The following is a 22,322-nucleotide window of genomic DNA, read 5'->3' as shown; positions in this document are numbered from 1 at the left end:
TTGCAAATTTCTTTGGCTCCCTTTTGGGTATTTAGGTGAGAAACACTATTGAATTAAAAAAATAACTCATGGTGAAACAGGAGTGTCTTTGGGTACAGTTCCATTAAGTTGCAAGTAACCTTAAATATTCATTTATCATTCATCATGTATATGTATTCATATGCATTTCAAATAGTTTTCTGCATGAAACTATAATTGTAAAACTATAACTGCGTGTTTTGTGTTAACATTTTTAGCTTTCTGGAACGGCTCAGTTGGATTCATGGGGAAAATTTTTTTCAATTTTTTCAATTTCAATTAGAGTTGGACATTCTGGAACAAATTAAAGACGCTAACCACGGTTCCACTGCATAGCATTCATTTTTGGGATTCTGTTTGGTACGCTGAGTTCAGCTGGAAGTAGTTTTGTGTGGACTGGGGTGTGCAGGTAAACAAACGTAGAGGAAGACATGGGAGGGCCGTGAGAATTAAAAAAACACACAATGGCAAGTTTGTAGGCTTTTCGGGACCTAATTACACATTGACTTGAAAGCGGCAAATCACACTCAAAATACAGGGTCAGGCAAAATGATTTGACACATTTGTAGGTTAAATAAAAGGCAAATAAAGTAAAGAAACAAAAAAGTGTTTTTATTTTCGAAAAGTACATATAATGCCATTTTTTTCATATGATGTCATTTTGCTTTGTTTCTTTATAATGCCATTGTTTTTCGTTTCTTTTTCAGTTGCTGCCATGAATTGGACTGGTGAGCATCACGCTTTCATTGTGGAAACGTTTATCAAAGCAAACGAATCTGTAACTGCAACACAACGAGCGTTCCGTTTGCACTTCAATCTTGGTAGACATGATCCCGTACCAGCGCCAAACACCATCTTGTTATGGGTTACCAACTTCACAGCTACTGGATCTGCATTGAGTGTGTGGACAATAATGGATCCCATTTGACTGATTTAATTTTTAAAACATAATGAAACAGAATGGCATTATATGTACTTTTTGAAAATAAAAACACTTTCTTGTTTCTTTACTTTATTTGTCTTTTATTTAACCTACAAATGTGTCATCATTTTTCCTCATATTACAAATTTATTCTCATAAAATTGTGACTTTTTCTCATAAGAATACAACTGTTTTCTCTTAATAGTTTGACTTTATTCTTGTAAAATTACAGCTGTTTTTAAATTTTCCAACTATTTCATTTACTTCATGTAAATTTTCTTCTTGTAAATTGCCTGTAATTGACTTTATTCAGATATTTTCACTTTATTCTTGTAACATAACTTTTTCTGCAACCTAATTTTCCCAAAAAATTACAACTTAAGTCTTTGTTTTGTTTCTCACGATATTAAGACTTAAAAAAAATTATTTCAACTTTATGCTAACATTTTTTTATTTTTCATCATATTATCCTTGTAAAATTACGACTTTCTTGTTAGATTACAACTTTTTTTTAATCACTATTTTGATGTAATTCTTGTAAAATCGCTGTTTTGGTTTTTTTTTTTATTTTCTTGTTAAATTACATTTTTAGAATGTACTGCAGACCGAACTATAGACACCCCTGCACTCGTGCATAATTATATTATATCGGCGTGCGATTTGCCGCTTTCAAAGTGTAACTATGTCGACAAAAGCCTCTTGCCATTTTCTTTATTCTTAATTCTCCCCGTCCTCCTCGGTCTTTGTCTACGTTTTTATTATTATTTTTATTAACCTTTATTTAACCAGATAAAAACCCATTGAGATCAGGATCTCTTTTACAAGGGTGACCTGGCCAAGAGGTTAGCAGCACACGTCACAAGGGATAAAATATACAAATCTAAAAGATTACATACAATGTATATTAACAAACATACTTTGTAAAGTGCAAGTGATTAGTAATAAAATCCATAAAAAGCTATTTAAAACAAAGGCACTGTTCTGTGGTCTCACGCTCTTTGTCCAACAGCAAGGACCGAAAGGCTCCAAAAGGAATGAGTTCCGAGAGCTTTAGTTCAGCCTGTAAAAGATTCCACGCTGTGGGGGCTGCAAAACAGAACGCTTTCTTCCCCAGTTCAGTTCTCACACGGGGAACAGCGAGATGGAGGATGTCACACGATCGCAGGGCATACTGACTTTCAGATCTCTGGAGTAAAGTACTTAAGTATGTTGGGACTAAGCCAAGCAGAGCCTTGTAAATCAGGATCAGCCAGTGTGTATACCTATGCGCACTTAAAGAGGGCAGTCCTGATTTTACATATAAGTCACAATGATGTGTAAGGCGACCATCACCAGTGACAAACCTCAAGGCACTGTGATAGACACTGTTTAAAGATTGGAGACACTTGAGAGGAGCCCCCATATACAGCACATCTCCGTAGTCAATCAGAGGGAGAAATGTAGCTGAAACAAGCAGTTTCCTGGCTCCAAGTGAAAAACAAGTTCTATTTCTATAAAAGAATCCGAGTTTCACCCTGAGTTTAGAAATTAATTTTGTAATATGTGCCTTAAAGGAAAGCTCATGGTCAAGAAGGAACCCCAAATACTTATAATTAGAAACCAGCTCGATGGTGTTACCCTGAAGCGTTACAACGGTTGGCATGTTTGTTGGTAACACACTGGAATTTGAAAAGACCATGAGCTTGGTTTTTTCTGTATTTAAAACCAATTTCAGGGTCCTCAGACGAGACTGAACAACATTAAAAGCAGCTTGTAAAAAGTCAAAAGCCTGAGTTAGTGAGGGTGAACAGCAATAAATAATGGCATCATCGGCATAAAAATGATAAAATGCGTTTGACACATCAGTACACAGACTGTTGATATATAATGAAAATAAAATGGGACCCAGAACCGATCCTTGGGGCACCCCTTTCAACAAATCCAGAGTAGTGGAGGTGGATCCTGCCGCCTGCACACACTGAGTTCTGTTGGTTAAATAATCAGAAAACCAATCGGTGGCCGATTTTGAAATACCACTGCTGTGTAAGATTTCAACCAAGAGATCAGCTTTCGACAGCTCGGGATGTAAGGACTCAAACAAGGAGCCAGCAGAAATAAAATGATCATTAAAACAATTTAAGATGGCTTTCTTATCAGACACGGGTCCTGAATTAGAAATCAGAGAAGTTGGCAGGTCACTAGTCCTTTCATGATTAGTTGATTTTATGACCTGCCAAAATTTTTTGGGATCTTTTAGATATTTTGTTGATTCAGTCAAATAAAAGTCTGATTTAGCTTTTTTGATTAAAAAAGTGCATTTGTTACGAAGTTGCCGAAAACTGAACCAATCTGCCTCTGATTTAGTTTTTCGAGCCCTTGCCCAGGCAGCGTCCCTATCCTTAAGGAGGTTTCCTAAATCAGATGAAAACCAGGGATTTTTTCGTCCCTTCACCCTAAATTTTCGGATGGGAGCATGCCTATTTATGATGAGACTGAACTCATCGTAAAAATAATTCAAGGCCAGCTCAGCATCGTTGAATAAGGAGATTCTGCTCCATTTAAATGCGGCCAAGTCATGCCGAAAAGCTTGCACACAAAAATTTTTATAATCTCGTTTCAAAAGAATATGTGGCTTAGATTTGGGGATTTTAGTATTTCTTGTTGCTGCAATGGCACAGTGATCACTGAGATCATTTGCAAATACACCTATACTTGTGTACTTATGGGGGGTGTTTGTTAAAATCAGATCAATTAAAGATGATTTCAAATGATTTTTAGTGTTTGGGCGGGTTGGAGAATTTACAAGTTGAGTCAGATTTAGAGTGTCACAAAACGATTTAAGGTTGTCTGATGATGAGGTTAACCAGTCGAGATTTAAATCTCCGACCAAAAGCAGCTCACTGACGTTTAACCCAGCTACAAACGTTTGTTTACCAGCACACCCCAGTCCACGTAAAAATACTTCTAAATACATTTTCAACCATTATAGATTAACCAGACATCCAAAAGAGATTTTTTTTGCTCTTTTTCTGTGCTGACAATGAGCTAAAGGAAGCTGAAATGCACTTTAAACACAGAGCTACCATCATGAGAGTCTCTGCAAAGACAGTACTGCCACCTTCAGTCTGTCAGAAAAGCTGAGCTCTCATGACGGTGTTCACACAAAGATTCTAATTAGCTGCTCAGCATTACAGGACAAAGCACTTCATGCATCATTCAGCATGTATTTAAACATTGAAAAACACCCTGAGGACAAGCAAGTGTCTGTGCAGAAAAGTCATTCCAAGTCATTGGCTATGACAGAGCAAAGTGTTGACAAGGCATTTTGTCCTCAGTGGCTTGTTTAGATAAATATGAACTTGTCATGTTCCTGCCCCGTGTGCTATTGCTGCTTTTCTCCATCTGTTTCTGTTGCTTTGGAATTGTTTGGGCTACGGTCCATTTCACCCTCATGGCCTGTCCTTGAAAAACCACCTATTCGCCCGTGCCCCGCCTCCACTCATTTACCCCGCGAGGCTTGTCGGATTGCTGCCCTCAGATTTGCGTGCACTAACCTCTCACTAACTTCCACGTCAAAACAAAAGCGCTTGTCTATGGACTCTGTCTTCCGGCGGATGCAGGACTTCAAGGTTAGCTATGTGGGGCCCTGAAGGGAACACCATCATGGTTGCAAAGTGGGTTTTGGACTGGATTATTAGGAATATTTTTTTTATTGTAACACCTGTTTAGTGGTGGGTTTCTGTTCACAGGGGACCATGACCAGCAGTCTTCCCTCTTTGTGGTATTTGCAGTAGTATTTGACCCAGCACACACCCAGAGCCCCCGTTGGGATGAAAGCAAAAACAGGGCCCCCCTTGTCAGAATTTGCAGGAGAGGGAATTCACACAAGCTTATACTCGTATATTAAGTACCTTGTCTAAACACCTGCTTCACTTACACTTCTCCTGACAGTACAGATAACCCTCCATTGGCAACCTACTGGGCATTTTGCAGCTCTGCGATGAGTGCTTCATTAGTTTCATAAGGTCCTCCATCTCCTCACGGGTGCTCTCATAGTGGTTCCTCGTCTGCGGGCAGAAGTGGATGTCACTTTATAGAGTCTGACGAGCTTCTGATTGAGAGGACTTCACATCTGATTAATTTGTTTGCAAGGACGTGCACTTACGTTCTGCAGGCTGAGCTGCAGCTCCTGCTTGTAGGGCATAAAGTCATCTCCACCGTCAGGTTGTTGAGGGTTAAAACAAATAAAACTTGGCACTCACTGAAATGTAGTCATGAAAAAATATTAGATCGCCCCTGTTTCTTCAGTTTCTTGCTCATTTTAATGCCTGATACAACTAAAGGTACCTTTGTTTGGACAAATATAACAATGACAATAAAAATAGCTCGTAAGAGATACATTTTGGCAGTACAATACTATAGCTTTTCATGTATTCAAGATCTTAAGTGATTTTGGTTGCTATGAAGAAAGCCATGGAAGTTACCAGATATCAGCTTTTAAATGAAACTCTTATGAGCTATATTTGTTATCATCTTTATATTCGTTCAAACAAATGTACCTTTTGTTGTAGCAGGCATTAAAATGGATCAATAAACTGAATGGTGGTATAATAATTTTTCCATGTTTGTATATGTCAGTGGTAACAATTGTGATGATTTGGACACCACGTAATTTTTAGATATCAGTACATACATTCACTTCATAAGGTTTAGTCATGCCGAGCTTCTTGATTTGCAGCTGGTGTGTGTTAAAACCAAAACATAAGGCATTCAAGGCACCTCACACAGTAATTAACATGCATGGCGGCGGTGGACAAGAAAGGGTCATGATTTGCACTGGACGTCCAAAGTTCCTGTACTTGGTCAGTATTATCTGTGGAGCAGAAATTGTGTGCATAATTTGCAAACAGCACATCAATAATGACTTCCACTGCAAATTATTTTACAGGATGCAATTGCACTTCATATCAGGGCTACTCAACAAAACCATGACATTGCTGTCAGGTTCTGGTGTCCCTACACCCCCCAATTTCCAGGCTGAATCATCAATCAAGAAAAGACCAAACGTGATCCATGATTCATTTTTATCATCGCTTTACCTCAACAATTTCAAAATACAGGGTGTCCCAAAAAAACGTATGCACACTATAAAAATGGTAAACTAGGTGTATGCACAGTATATATACAATTTTGAAAATTAATTATTTACAAACATAATTTTATTATTTTGTCACCGCCTGTTCTCAAACTGACATCCGTTCCGTTACAGACACTGAGTACTGTACGTTTACATGCAGTCAAATAACCCTATCATAACCGTGATATTAGCAACAACCTGGTTGCGCACGGCCATGTAAACACCAATAACCCTTTTTAAAAATAGAATATTCTCATATTACGGTTTTTAAAAAGCCAAATATTACCCCTGGGTTACTCCTTTTCTAACCCAAAAATCGGGTCATGTATACGCCTATTGGCATATCCTGATCAAAAGGAACATTAATTTGTGTTCTGCGCATGTTCTATTCGAAGGGAATCTTGTGTCTTTGACAGGAACTACTTGTAAACATGACGACATGCAAAACCCCACACTTTTGGAGCAAGGAGGAAACATGCCACCTCGTAAGTGTGGTGAAAGACAGGAACATTGTGTCTTTTATCGACGGTAGAAAGTACCATAATAGCGAAATCTATCAGAAGGTGAGCAGTTACGCGAAGCAGGGTTTGTACGAACGCATCTTCAAAAGTGCCCAGGGGCTCTGGGACAACTCTTTCTTCCAATTAATATTTTACCTTTATTCTTGTAAAAGTTCCATTTTTGTTGATCTTGTTGATTTTTTTAGTTTTCTTGTTAAGTTCTATTTTCAATGTGCTACATATGTTTTTTCCGGATGTTTCAGAAACCGGAATATTGACCTTAACTCGAATATTGTCTGCATGTAAACATAGTCACAGTTGCAGCAAGTGTATACATTTTTTGGGACACCCTGATCCTTGTAAAGATCTTTGCAGGTTCGGAGAGCGTGTCATAACTGTCCCTAAACTTTTGTCTGGTAATGTAGCTATTGGGCTCTACACCTTATGAAGAAAAAAAGTGGGAGACCTGGCCTTCACATCAACAGGATGTGAAAATGGAAGTAAAATATAAAGTTTTGGTGTCCCCTTTGCAAGTATAAGAGCTTCTCTCTTCTGGGAAGACTCGTGTGTGTCCATCTCATTCAGAGGAATGCATCCACACAGTTGGAAGCAGGGGCTAGTCCAAAATGTCTTTTTAAGCTTCACAGGAACCACCTCTGATTGACTGATTAAGTGTGTCCCTTGACCTTTTTCCCTGTAGTGTACATTTCCCGTCTGCTTGTCACACTTCACACTTGACTTACAGGCTCCACCATGACAAACTTCTTCCTGTCTTGGTCCTGATGGATCTGCTATACATATTCCACTGAAGACTCATAGAATTGACTCGCTCTTCGCATAAGACCTCATCGGCCTGTGGCGAGAAAAGACAAATGAAGCGGCGTCAAGCAGTCGGCCATGTGCCACTCCACAACTCCAACATCACCCACCTCTTGAAGTTGACTCTCTTTCTTCTTAGCAGAAAGACTCAGGTGTTGTCAAGCTGGGAGTAATATTTTTTGCTCTCCTTCTCAAATTTCTTCCTCTTCTCCTGCACAGTAATCAAACAGTAATCCTTTGTTTATTGTGGTAATTGGTTCCAGCCCCGACCGTGATAAATGAATTTTAAAAAAGTATGATTCCTTATTTATAAATGGAATATTTCTGTAGTTAATTATAGAAAACCTGTTTCTGGCCTTCTGAATACAGTTTTTAACATTATTAGAGCCCTCTAGACATGAAATAACCCATACAGTATAGTCCCCTTTACGCTCCTATTGCCCAATATAGTAGACATAAGAGAAAGTATTTCATTTAAGACATAAATAAGATTCATGCTCATTTGTGTTGCTATAAATGTGTTTCGGTGCTAGGGGAGCTGAGTGAGGGGTGGACAGTAAGTGACGTTGGGGGTTCAGAGTTGAGTTTTAGCTAGGCGTGGGTTACGGCCACAACAGTAGCCTGTGTTAGTGATTATTGTGCCTGCTGTAAGATAATTCAAACCTGCAAACAAAAGCCTGTTGTTCCGGTGATCAAGCCTGCTGCTTATGTGTCTCACCGAACATTAAATAGGGTCCTATGAAACAAGGAAAACAACAGGTTTTTTTTTTTACAAATATATCAACTCGTTCCTTTTATCTTGCAATATTATGTTAATATTATGTAAATATTATTCTCATAATATTCTGATGTTATTATTGTAATATTGTAACTTTTACCAAACCTAATTTTCCCGAAATTGCAACTTATTCTTGTTTCTCATAATATTACACCCATTTTCCTGTTAATATTATGACTTTATTCTCATAATCTTTAGTCTTTATTCTCATAAAAATCATGCTTTTTACATTTTTGCAGTTTCTTTTAATTTTCTTGTTTAATTGTATTTTGAATGTGCTCAGGGCCGATAAAAAAAAAAAGTTGCTGGCCGTAAATGGCCCCCAGGCTGCACTTTGAACATGTCTGACATACAGTAAAGGTCGTGATTGCTTTTGTAGCAGCTAGTTCCAAGCAAAACCTTCAAAAAAACTGTTTTATGGTTCTAACTTCTAAGTATGCACAGCAGAAATGAGGCAGGTATAGCTGCACCACATACATTTCATTTAATTAAAAAACTGTACTTTTGAGTTGAAACAAATGTTGGTCATTTCAATAAAATACAAAAAAAGCATGGCAATTTCTCTTTTTTTGTATCAAAAAACATATTGAACAGTGACACTAAAGTGTCGAACCAAACCGTAAATTTTCTGTATCTTGGCACCCCCCGAATCGTGGTGTATATTTCTACATTATCAGTTCACGTGTTTTGTCACCATCATGACCTTGCGCTTCCCACCTACCGATGTTAATCTCGTCGTCGGTCAGGGAGTCGCTGATGAAGTCAAACTGGAACACGCTGAGAGTTTGGGACAACTTCTGCACAGCCAGAGTATAACCTATGGAAGCACACTGAGACTTCAGACACAACGGAATGTAATTTAAATTGTCAGCAACCTTAGTAAATGCTTTCGATTTGCTAATCATTAGAATGATCTCAGCTGTCATCATTAAACTTTGCTGTAAGTATGTGCACAACTTGCTGGAGAGGTTGAGCGGGATCAGAAAAATGACAGATGGAGCATTCAGCGGTGTTTGTATGCGTTACTATGAATCACAGATAAAGGTTTGGATGTAATAAACTTGGCCTTTGTGCCCCTTTCGCTCCACATTGCTATTGTATTTTTCCACTGTTAGGAAAGTCACAAAAGCAGCCAGTATGTGTGTCAAGTGTTTTGTTTTTTTGTGTGCTCCCCACACTTGAAGGGGTGTACCAACGCTGAACAATTGAGCAGGACTTCACTCAACAAGCCCAGACTGTTTTTTCCTTTTATTTTTCGGTAGGTGAAAAACCGGCTGTCCGTTCGGCTCTATGTTGGTAGTATTCTCACAGCTCTGTGGAGGAACTAAAACCTTTGCTCTGCTATGTAGTGGCGTCTCTTTACTCTGCCTAATTTGACACAGCTGCGTAATTAGCGCGCTCGCGCACCAGCCGATGAGACGGGAGCGCTCACCACTGTAACTTTCCATGAAAGTAAATTGGCTTTGATCATGTGACTTGACTGGCCGAACTAATGCCGAATTATATATAACCCCTCTTTAGTAACCTGGTTGAATACGGGAGTGGATGTGCGCTACCAAGTGCTCTCTTAAGGAAAACTGCAATAATCTAAACCTGTTGCCGAGCGCGTCACAGGGCCGCCGCAGTCACGGGCTCGCGCATCAGCTGGCAAAACAGCTGTTCGCCGTAACAATGTGGTCAGTACATTATCCCAGCTACAGTATGTCTGGCTTTCATTATCTAAACAAATGGGGGTCTGCTAAATCAATATCATAAGACATTTTGGCCTCAGGTACTTGGCTGACACATCCAGTGGCACATTTTAAATCATACCTTGAATCTTCCAACTTTTAACCATTTAACCTGCTTTTTTTTTTTTTTTTTTTTTTTTACTTACTGCAGGAAAAGCATGCAAAGTAAGCATAAATGCATGCATCTGCAGCCTGGGACGTGTATAACATGACTTGTGTTGGTGCATTCAACAATAAGACATTCATCTGTGTAGGCTCTCAGTCGTACAGGAGCGAACAGTTCGCTGACGAAGCTCTTCGGATGAGGAGCGAAACGTCCGACACCTTCTTCACAGAAGTACAGATGTCGTCTCAAGAAGCCTTTCCCTCAATAAGACATTCAGTTATGCCAAGAAGTGCACATAAGACCCCAATGTGTAACAATCACAGTGCTTGCTTGCCAGGGAAGCAGAATGGGATCTTGGCGAGTCATACAAAACCAACAGTTTGCCCTCAGGGGTGCCACCCTCACGCAGATGTACCCACCAACCGTAAGTTTGCTGCTTTGGTCCACACTGTAACCTGCACTTGGTCCACTCCAGCAGACTGGGGAGCAACATGTGTGCATTAGGTATTATAGGTGTCTGCCGAGCACTACATCTCCCGAAAAGTCCCTAACTCACAGTTACACATCCTGCACACACTTTAGCAGCATGAAATATGCATAAAAAACAGAGGATAAGGTGCATCCAAGCTTACCTTTTATTGCATTGATCACACTGTTGCCGTCTTTTATCAACTCCTTGACAAATTTACTAGTCCTCTCCAGCTCCAGTTCATAACATTTGAGCGTCTCTCTGAATTCAGGACTGCCAGAATAGCAGTCACTGAACACCAGGGGAGGATGCCCCATCTTGAAGACAAAAAAAGAGAGACGTTTGTTTACCACACAGTCGCTGATGGTTTACTGCTGCATGCCGCTCATTGCCGCTCAGCTTGGACAACCATGTTGCCCGTGGGAGCCTCCTGCAATGGCCGCTGGTCAGTTATCAAGCCGAGAAAAACGAAAGCAAATGGATGGTGTGGAATCACTCCCTTTTTCGTTATTGACAAGCTTTTTCGACTGTTAATTATCGAGTCTTGGTCGGCTTTGCCACTTTTCCAGTGTTGTGATGTAGCTACCAACAAGAGCGGCGAGTATTCTTTTGGACACGTACCATTCCGAAATGTTTCTCATTATTACGAATCGTATTTTGTGTTCTCTTTCCTGATTTACATTTTTTTTAAATCACAGGCGCTTTAACTTGTAAACATAACATAAAAGAAGCTGGAAATTTCACTGTGACATGTCATTTGTATTGTAACGTCACATAAACTGGCAAGTAGCCTACCACAATGCGAAATGGAACGCGAACAGGGGAGGCGCAGCACCACACAAAAAAAGCATTTTTTACACACCCACGAGGTTCTTAAAGGGGCCGCTACCACTCGGATGTGGCGTCAAGCCACTGATTAACACAAGCAGCATCTATTTCGACACTTTCAGTAACAAAATTCCATTTTAAAGTAAGTATCTGTATGACGAAATACATTTTTGTCTGTTTTGTCACCATTCAACACTGGCAAACAAAAGGGTTCACTGAATACACCAACCAACCGGAAACAACCCTTGACTAAAACAGAAAATGGCTTTTTTTTAAATAAAAAATGAAGCACATTTCAAAATAAAATATAAAAAGTACAAGTTACAAGTATCCAATACAATCATAACTAAACACCGCATAGTACAAATATTACATCCTGTCGGAATCTTGATTACTTGCATTTCGTAATTTCGCACCATTATTCATTCTAAAACAAGAGGGGAAATAATAAAATGAGCCTATGATACTAGTGAAACCCATATTGACCTCTAGATGTCCTCCTTCAGACTGAGCAGAATCATCATAAAGATAATATTCACTGTTGGTGTCTTTATAAACTGTTGGTGTCTATATTAAGCAACAACAATATTAGAAACATCTTCAGATTTAATGCAGTACAGTTCTACAATTTTCACAATTTTTATTTATTTAGACCCCAGAGACTAAATTCAGTTTGAAAGTTTGAAAGTGTGACTTAAGTTATTTACCATCACTTTCAAGTGCATTCACAGCCTGAAGAGTTGTGGGGGGGAATCTAATGATGGCCTTTTGTTGCAGAATTTAGTCAGATAATGTAAAATATTTAACCAGGAAGCAATGAACTGGATGATGTTAAACCCCGGAAGAAACACTCATTAGCAGCAAATGATCAAAAGAATAAACTGTTGTAATGCATCTTGATTTTGTGTATCATTTGCTGTTTTATTCCATTCTACACTGCCTCATCTTCCTCTCTGGACAAGGCACAGTCAAGCCAAGCCAAGAGAGCAGACTGCAGCCCCCCTACACAGATTCCTCCACTGGGCTGAAATTAAAACATTTGAACTGAACTGTGTAGTTGTTTGTTTGGCCTGGTTAAATGGAGCTATTGTATGCAAACTAGTGCGTGCAGCCAAGCATATGACCTCAGTGCAGGGCTGTGGCAACTGTGTGCGATACCATAGCAATGCAAAGTCCTGCTGCTTACTGGTGGCAGACGTTTGTTAACAAAATCAACATAAATATGTCTGGATTTTATTTTTTGTAAGCCTCACCTGAAGGTAAGGATAATTTACTTCCTGTTTATTGCTGATATTCACGTAAAGTACTAGGTACTTTTGCATGCAGATGCCCACTTTGTAGGCCACATTATGGCGACTGGCAGGAGCATGTCACATGACACATGGTGCAAGGTCTGCCAAATACAGAGGAGGGCAAAGATGCCCCCTTCGTCTCTGCAGTCAGTCATCCATGCCAAGCCAGCAGGTCAATAGTGTGCTCCTCACTGCCTCATATGCCTCTTATGCCTCCTGCTGAGCCTGGTAACCACTCTCATATTCATACTTTATACCATATAAATATTTGGAGACTTTGAAAGTTGGATTTTGGTTCTACAGTGGTTAGATTTAGTGATCTTAAATTGACTTTTCATTTTTGGAGACACACAAGCATAACTTCTTATGTTGCGTTATGTTATTTTATTGTAATTTATTGTTAAATTGTATTTTGTTATGGTACGTTATCTTATGTTCATTTATGTTATGTTATAATTTTAGAATGGAAATAATTAGCATTGTAATTTCATATTTAATTTAAAAAAATACAAAGTGAATGTTAAAAGGAAGGTATTTTTTTGGCATTTTGTTTGTCAACAGCTGCGAGTAAGCAATATGTAAAAAAGGTTTGTGAGCTGAAGAGTTTGGGTTTTAGGGTATTTTTTAATAATAGAAAATTAGGGCTGTCAAAAATAATGCGTTAACAAATTAATTTGATTAATTAGGTTAACATTTTTAGTGTAATTAAGGCATGCGCATTTTGGCAAGCTAACACCTCTGTTAGTACAGCAGACGGCAGCACAGTGTTGAGTGCCACAGAGTCACACAGACTCTTTTCCGATCTTTTATGATTATTTATTCTGACAAACACATCAACAGCAGTGCGAATCCAACACCACACGTGTATCTTCTACTCACAAACACTCCCTGGTCTGTTTATCCTCAGAACGACACTTCCTGATTCTCACCACAGCAACCGCGGTGCATTAAGGACACTCCGAATTTCGAGCATCACAACAACATCTTAATTATGCTTGTAGGTGTGGTCTTAATAAACAGATAGACAAAGAAAATGGATATTCTTATCACTCACTTTGTAACTCTAATGCGGAAGTACAATTTTGTGCATTTAAGTACGCTTGGAAATCCACTCAAACGTGAATTCAACTTAAACTATGTGGTGTCTTTGAACGCAACCCACATTGCTCATAATAGCATAGTTCAAGTGCCATTCAAATGTTCTGCTTCCATTAGTGAGTCGTTAACAAAATGTGTGGTATCTTTTAACTTTATTTCCATTTTCAGGTTGTTTGAAGCCGTGTACAAATATATACAGTATAATCGTGTCCTGTCATTTGTCTTTCTGTTAATAGAATACAGTTTTGAAAAAAGGGCATCGTTGATTAATTAATTAATATCATTGAAAATCATTAATCAAATCAATTACAGCCCTAATTATTTTGAGGGTTTTTATGTGTGCGATGTTGGACGTGAACAGTAAATTTGGTGAGTTTCATTTGGGATTAATAGTGGAAAGTTTAATCAAATATAGATTTAAAAACATGATTATTATTATTAATATTATTAGGGTAGTTGGTAGTGATGAGATTAGCTCATCGTGACACCTTACTTAGCTATGCGAGATAGAAAAAATATGAGAAACCATGTCAAAAATGGGTCAGCAGGGTGGATATATGCACTGCATTCCAAATAAACATTAACACAATGAGGAATCAAACTAGACTAAAAGCTGCACACTAAATCAGAAAACAGCATGAAGGGAACCAGGTGTTTGACGCAGGAGTAGGAACTCAAATCTGTGACGGAAACTGCATTATTGTGTGTCTTTCAGACCCGGAACAAAAAATAAACTGGGCCTCATTTTATACTGTCATCAGCGGTGTCAACGGACACTCCACAGGAATCCGTCGCATCTGGCTCTCAGTGCTTTTCATTTTTCGCATCCTGGTCCTGGTGGTGGCAGCAGAGAGCGTGTGGGGGGATGAGAAGTCAGGCTTTACCTGCAACACCCAGCAACCAGGCTGCAACAGGGTCTGCTATGACCACTTCTTCCCCATCTCCCACATCCGCCTGTGGGCCCTGCAGCTCATCCTGGTCTCCGCCCCGGCCCTTCTGGTGGCCATGCATGTGGCCCATGGGCCCCAAAGACCTGGAGCAGATTAAGACCCAAAGGATGAAAATCACAGGCGCCCTCTGGTGGACGTATGTCATTAGCCTGCTCTTCAGGGTCACATTTGAGGTGACATGTACATCTTCTACATGATCTACCCTGGTTACAAGATGATCCGCCTGGTCAAATGTGACTCGCACCCATGCCCCAACACAGTGGACTGTTTTGTGTCCAGACCCACTGAGAAAACCGTCTTCACCGTGTTCATGCTGGCTGTGTCGGGCGTTTGCATCCTGCTCAACATTGCAGAGGTCGTCTTCCTGGTCGGGAAGGCCTGCAGCAAGCACCTGAACAATGGTGGAGACTCAACTATGGGCTCCTGGCTCCAACATAAGCTCATACTAGGGAAATAAATCCAATTTATAGTGTCGCATAAAACCATTTGTCTGCAGCTATCGATATAACTCATCTTTTCCAATGACATACTTGAAACAGTTTCTTATATCCATCAGAAATACACTGAACTAATGGTTTTGTATGTCTGTGTTGGCATCCAGAGAGGATTCTTGTCACCAAATGTGATGAATCATATTAATAATAATATCCTGCTGAGAGGATCTAGTGTATGTGAATTTCTTTAAACTGTGCGGCATGCCTCATTACACTTAATAAATAAGTACATATGGAATCATTGGAGGGGAAAAGATTCCCAACTCAGCAAGAATGCAATTCATGGTTCTGAGACAAGGCTATGAATCAAGGTTAGGATCTGCTATTAAAACTGATTTTCTGAATGTCTTCTGAAGTTGTACCATTCATAATTTAACCAACATTTTCAGAAAAGCGCCTCTGAAATTGAAGACTTCAAAAGTTGAACCACCATTATCAGACAGATGTCAAGCATCAAAGCTTTATTTCTCATTGTGCATTTGCTTTTTGTTTGACTTTTGGTTGTTTTTTGAGAACTCATTCCAAAGAAAGACCAGCCTCAGTAAGAGGTGTGAAGAGAAGAAGAACACGACAAGAGAACGAGGAGAATCTGACACATTCTCTGAACCTGCTGACTAAAAAACTGACGGGGGAATCAAAATTTAAAGTTGAGGTGCACTCAAAACTTGCTTATTTTCAGCAACATTCAATCTCCGTTAAAAACAACAAATAAACAACATGCAAAAAAATTGTGGCAAATAAAACCTTGCACTCTCCAAAATACTGTACATAATAATAATTAATAAACAAATCAACGCCGTTGTAAAATCCTGTTTTTATCATCTTCGGCTTTTATACAAAATTAAATCATTTTAATCTTTTCGAGCAATTTATTTAATCATGTCTGCACTACTGTAATGCGCTTTACTCTGGAATAAGCCACAAATTACTCTCTCTTACAGTTAGTCCAGAACTCTGCAAGAACTCTTTAACAAGAACCAAAAAGAGGGAGCACATCACCCCAATTCCAGCCTCGCTGCACTAGTTGCCTGTGCTTTTTAGAATTGATTTTAAGATTTTAGTGTTTGTTTTTAAGGCGTTGAATGGACTGGCCCTTCAGTACATCTCGGACCTCATCCAAATTTACTCTCTAGCGCACACATTTAGGTCCGAAGCCAGCTCCAACTGGTGGTGCCCAAGACAAGACTTAAGACCAGGAGACCGGGCCTTTTGCGTAGTTGGCCCAAAGCTGTGGAACACTCTCCCCCCTCATATAAAAATGGCCCCCACAAGTGAAAGCTTTAAGTCTCGTCTTAAAAACCCACTTTTATTCTGTGGCTTTTAACTCGGTGTGAGTCGTGTGTGTTTTTTCACCCACTTCTTGTATTTATTGCTTTTACTTCTTGTTTCAGATATTTTACTGTTCTAAGTGTCTTTGTTTTTATTTGATCTTTTAGTTTTTACTGTAGTAATTTTACTTATTATTTATGGTTTTACTAGTCTTTGCAGCACTTTGGAAACAGTGTTTATAAAATGTGCTGATAAATGAAGTGGATTGGATTGGATATATGTCAGTGATAACAATCATGATGCTTGGACTCCACTTGGTTTTTAGATATCAATACATAATTAACTTAATAAGGTTTTATTTATGTGGAGTCATTTGGTGCCATAGCTATAGGCTAGCTTCTTGCGTTGCAGCTGGTGTGTGATAGAAGCAAAACAGAAGGCGTTCAGGGCGCTTCCAACACTTATTGACACGTGTGATGGGGCGGACATAAAAAGCAACTGTTTTTATTGGCTTTCAATGGGTCAATATTATCTTTGTAGCAGAAATTGTGTACGTATTTTGCAAACAGCACATCAATCAGGACTTCCACTGCAAATTATTTTACAAGATGCAATTACACTTCATATCAGAGCCCACTCAATAAAACAATGATATCCTGTCAGGTTTTTGTGTCCTTATTCATATACACACACACACACACTGTGGTCGTTCCCTCGACACCTGGAAGCCTGTCGCGACACCCAGAGTAGGGGACGCAAGGCGTAGCGGAGTAGGGGACCCTGGGGTCCTAGACCCACAACCCAGATCCCAAGCCGCAGAGAATGCGGACCACTAGAGAGCAAGGAAACCCCAGGCCCATCCCAGGACGACACCTGCAAGGCAGACAAAGGAGCGGTCGAGGGGGAAAGCAAGCAAATGAGCAAGCGGGCGGGCTAAAGGCGAACAGCAAGGCAACCCACCACACCGCGCCAGCCATCACTCGCGGGGCAGAAAATCCCCGGATAGGGAGTATCACGTCCCGAAGCCGCTGGACCCCACCAGCCACTGTAAGCCAGACCACCTCCCTTCCCCCAGAACAGCGCGCCACCCACGCACCGGAGCAATACCCCCAACAATAGTTTATGGTTTCATAAAAGAAGAGATCTTATTTAATCCTACCCCCTCTTTGTATCGCATCAATTGCTAATACACATATTTATACATACAGTACAAACACACACATACAGTACATACTGTATATATTAGGGATATGACCACCAATTCGTAGTAGTGGTTTTTATTGCAATAAATGTGTGAAATGTGTGTAAATGCAGGTACTGGCTGGCACCATGAGACTGAAAACAGGATATATTAATGAGACACAGCCAACTTCACGTCTGTCCATCGTCTTGCTAAGCAGAAAGAGAGGACGTTTATTAAACATCTTGTGGTGCCAGGAAGAAGGAGTCGCAGGCGGAGTGATTGGAACAACAACTGGGAACATTTATTTCCCTGCTCCTCTCGAGCTTACAATCTCACAGAGAGAAATGCACATGTCTCTAAACCGGAAAACAAGGGTCCCTCAACAATAAGGGCCCAGGTGAAACTCCAACCCACATAAAGTTCCCATGGGTGAATTATGTCCAACATGCGCCACACAAGCCCCCCCAGAATTCACCCATACGCAAAATCAGTATAGGTAGGAGGTACTACCGCCCGACCCCGACGCGTACGCCGTGGGGAGGCGGCAGGTGCGGAAGGCCGGGGGGTAAGGACCCGCGGCGGCCCCAAGGCGGAGGGCGAGGGAACCGACGAATCCGTTAACTCCTCCCGTCGTCGACCAGGGGGACGACGGGGGAGGTACTGCAACCTCCGACGGCAGAAAAGGGTCCAAACACGCAGGTTTAACTCTGTCCAACGAGACAGTTTCCCTCCGGTCCCCAATGTCCAACACCAAACATTTGTCCCCGTGCTCCAGAATCCTATATCCGTAATCCGTAAAGTGTACCTGTACCGCTCTAAAGTGTAAGTGTTCAGGTACCTGAAAGGTTTCGAGGGGCATCTTGATGTGGCACTGCACCTTGGCTCGTTGGCAAGCAACGCAGGCATCGGACCACGCTAGCACGTCCTTCTTGAGACCACGCCACACGAACCTTTGGGAAACCAGTCTTGCGGACGGTTTAGGACCCGGGTGAAAAGGCCATGTACCGCATCGAACACCTTGCGGCGCCAGCGTGCAGGGACTAAAGGGCGAGCAACACCGGAAGAAACGTCGCTCCATAAAGCGGAGCCCGAGTCGCCAACTGGAACGCGCTGCACGTGTAGGCCAGAGGTCGCAGAACGGAGAGCATGCACGCTGTCGTCATGCTCTTGATCCCGTGCCATGGCGGCATAGTCCAAACCAAGCTGGACTGTGCTAGCGAGCGCCCTGGACAGACAGTCAGCCACTACGTTGGCCTTCCCAGAGACGTGTCTGATGTCGGTGGTAAACTCCGAAATATACAAAAGTTGTCGCTGTTGCCGCGCAGACCACGGTTCCGCCGTGCGCGACATCGAGAACGAGAGAGGCTTGTGATCCGTGTACGCGGTGAAGTCACGGCCCTCCAAAAGAAAACGGAAATGACGCACCGCTTACCAAAGGGCCAATAACTCTCTATCGAAAGCGCTATACTTGGGCTCACGAGGCACCAATTGGCGACTAAAAAAGGCGAGTGGCTGCCAGGCACCGTCAACCCACTGCTCGAGGACTGCCCCCACTGCGTAATCAGACACGTCGGCAGTGAGGGCCACGGGTGCGTCGGGCCGAGGATGCGCCAGCAACGGCACCTGTCCAAGTGCAGCTTTGGTAGCCTCGAACGCTGCCAACCTCTCTGCCGACCATTCAATGACCTGGCTAGGAGACGTACCTCTGAGCGCTTCGTACAGCGGGCGCATGACGTGCGCCACGTGACGCATGAAACAGTGGTACAAGCCACTACCCCCAAAAATTCCCTGAGTCCCCGCGCCAACCGTGGACGTGCGAAAGTGGTGACGGCCTCTAATTTGGAGAGGAGCGGAACCACGCCGTCTTTGTCCACGAGATGGCCGAGGAATTGTACAGACTCGACCCCAAAAACGCACTTCGCGGGGTTCACGATAAGGCCGTGAGCGTTCAGTCTCTCAAGTCCCTCAGATGCTGTCAGTGTTCCTGAACGCCCTCGCTGGCAACAAGAATGTCGTCCAGGTAGACGAACACGGACGGCATGTCCCGTAGAACTGAGTCCATCAACCACTGGAAAGACTGTGCAGCGTTTTTCAACCCGAACAGCATCTTCAAAAATTCAAAAAGCCCGAACGGCATAATGACGGCCGTTTTGGGAACATCTGTGGGGTGAACAGGCACTTGATAATAGCCGCACACCAGGTCGATCTTGGAGAACTCAACGCAACCGGCGAGGTGCGCCGGAAATTCTTGCACGTGAGGCACAGGGTATCGGTCGGGCGTGGTGACATCGTTAAGACGACGATAATCCCCGCACGGCCTCCACCCTCAGTCACGCTTGGGCGCAATGTGTAGCGGAGACGACCAGGGGCTGCTGGAGCGTCTAACAAACCCCAGCCGCTCCATGTTCTCGAATTCGGCCCGAGCCACGGACAGTTTAGCCGGATCGAGGCAACGCGCGCGGGCATGCACTGGTGTGCCAGATGTGACAATGGATGTGGCAAGAGTTGGATCGGGAAGATGCCTCATTCATGTGGCCAAACCAAATCCCAGGGAAATAACATTTCACAGGTAAGACTTAACAATTACCTTTGATAATATTTGCCCCATAGACTGCATGATTTGCCCACAATAATATTGTTTTGAGAGCATAATTTGCAGACATTGTGGAAAACAATTTATCCCCGTGCACAATTCATTCATTCATTTATTTTAATTTATTATGCTCATGTTAGTATATATTTTCATCAAAACATATACAGCTAATAATTGAACAACTCAGTTTACGCATCCATAGTCAGAAAGGAACAGGAGGATGAACAATCTTACATTACCAGAACATAAACAATGAATTAGCCTGGTCAAACCCGTCTTCAAAAAATGAAGTTGTCATTCTTATTTTATTCAGGTCCTCTGAACAGTAAGATTGTTGTCATTTGCTTGGCTAACTTTTAGTTTGATTGTTGTCATTTGCTTCACTAACTATTGTCATACTATGAAGGTTTCCCAAAGATACTGCTCAAAGGAAACAGAAGTGGCCCTTCGGAGGGAGGGATTTTCTGCCAGCCAAGCCGGAGGACTTTGACAGGAAAGGGCAGACAGTCAGGACCAGAGATGGAGTTGTCCCTTCTGTGTTCAGTTTTCCAGGACAACTTGGACCTCAAAAAGGGCTCAAGAGACACAATAGACTGTTCCCAGGTCGTCCAAGACACTGATGTCCCCAGTGTGGTGAGTACGAAACAGACATGCCTCAAATAGTCATGAGCATCATGATCCCTGTTATGTTCAAATATCTTGTCATCTCCCACTCTGTCACTATTTTCAGACATACTCGTAAACACATATGCACACACATGATACATATCTGTCATGAATGTGTGTCCCTGAAACACAAACACACACACATAATATAAACATGAGTAGGGATGTCCGATATTGACTTTTTTGCCAATATCCAATATGCTGATATTGTCCAACTGTCAATGTCCAGTATCAACCAATATGGATATGTGTAACATCACATATCTCCTGTCGTGGAATGAGCTTCTCCATATGGCTGTAAAAAAACATTGTACAACTCTCGTAAACAAAAATCGGAGATATACTTACTAATGGGCATGGCAAAGTGAACTCCACAAGTTTGGTGAATCCAGCAGCAATGCATTGTCTCCCGTGGAGTACCGCGCCTGCCTGCCGCTATTTCTGGGTTTTTTTACATTCCCGCTTCCCCCTCTCACCATTATCTATGTTTTGACAACTCACTACGTCCTGCCACCCCGGACATGGTGAAGCAAAGCATCGGCTCAAGTATGTGCTGTATGTGGACTGTTATGTCGAGCTGACTCGATTCTGCACCCACACGGGGATAAACTAAAATTTTGTATTGAAACACGACCACAAATGTAGCTCAGATTGATTGTCATCTTTTCTTTCTACTACGACCACTCTTCTGCCTTCTTCACCTGATGATCTGAGGGCCAGACGATGATGCCTTGGCGAGGGTGGAGAGTCTGGAAAGAGAGAGGAGGAATGCAGGAATGCAAAGATAGTACTTTTTGTACTTAGTGCCCTTCAGCTGATGTAATGTGAATTACTCCTGTGTCTGATCAATAAAGTTCTTATCTTCTGACAAGATCAAACACATTGTTGGTGCTTAACTGTTTCTCAAGTATTTTAATACGTGTGTATAAACGAGAGGCATTAACTTATATTTCTTTTTAGAAAGGGCCTTTATGAAAGTACAGTAGACGCCCCTACAACGTAAATAATCCGTTCCGAGAACCTTCATGTTATAGGGATTTTATGTTATACGAAGCGTAAAATACATGTAAATAGCCTGATCCGTTCCAAGATCTTCCTAAACTCACCCCTTTGGCGCTTCAAAATATTCATAGTCCACCAAATATGGTGGGAAAATATAAGAAAATGATAGCATAAACATAGTAGAGTAACATTCCAATATAAAATAAGGTAATAAATAAGATTACTGTTAATGAATAAAACTGAAAAACAAAAACAGTCTCAGAGACAAACACACACGCACTACACGATAATGCTGTGTGCAAAATTTTAATTTGTAACTTAACTTAATTGTTTAAGTTAGTTTCAGGGGGACTACGAAGAGGAAGGCAGTTGAAGGGAGAAGCCTGTCTCTCACACAAACGTGCTGTATAAGTCAGCCAATGAGATGAGCGCGTAGGCGGTGCCCCGATAATCAACCAATGACAGAGTGGAGGCGGTGCCCGAAAATCA

General features: G+C 41.5%; 1 protein-coding gene and 1 pseudogene across 13 annotated transcripts in view; one reads left to right on the top strand and one right to left on the bottom strand.

The window, feature by feature from the left end:
- The window catches only part of LOC129169150 (oligophrenin-1-like), a 39,560-nt gene extending 28,363 nt beyond the window's left edge, over nucleotides 1-11,197 (bottom strand). For 2 of the 13 annotated variants that reach the window (XM_054755262.1, XM_054755264.1), the window contains exons 1-6: nucleotides 10,622-11,197; nucleotides 8,875-8,970; nucleotides 7,486-7,586; nucleotides 7,300-7,409; nucleotides 5,085-5,180; nucleotides 4,899-4,986 (exon numbers count right to left, since the gene is read on the bottom strand). In XM_054755262.1, the coding sequence (XP_054611237.1) occupies nucleotides 4,899-4,986; nucleotides 5,085-5,123 (127 nt within the window). In that variant the 5' untranslated portion in view covers nucleotides 5,124-5,180; nucleotides 7,300-7,409; nucleotides 7,486-7,586; nucleotides 8,875-8,970; nucleotides 10,622-11,197. Of the gene's footprint in view, nucleotides 1-4,640; nucleotides 4,824-4,898; nucleotides 4,987-5,084; nucleotides 5,181-5,698; nucleotides 5,793-7,299; nucleotides 7,410-7,485; nucleotides 7,587-8,874; nucleotides 8,971-10,621 lie in introns of those variants that run through there. The other 11 variants (XM_054755258.1, XM_054755261.1, XM_054755266.1 and 8 more) reach the window with 9 other exon arrangements.
- A 1,276-nt stretch (nucleotides 11,198-12,473) lies between these two features.
- LOC129169132 (gap junction beta-2 protein-like) lies at nucleotides 12,474-15,414 on the top strand (annotated as a pseudogene).
- Nucleotides 15,415-22,322: the final 6,908 nt, after the last annotated feature.

Source organism: Dunckerocampus dactyliophorus, chromosome 16 (assembly GCF_027744805.1).
Source record: "Dunckerocampus dactyliophorus isolate RoL2022-P2 chromosome 16, RoL_Ddac_1.1, whole genome shotgun sequence".
Lineage (NCBI taxonomy): Eukaryota > Metazoa > Chordata > Actinopteri > Syngnathiformes > Syngnathidae > Dunckerocampus > Dunckerocampus dactyliophorus.
This window is presented reverse-complemented; position numbering and strand designations above follow the sequence as displayed.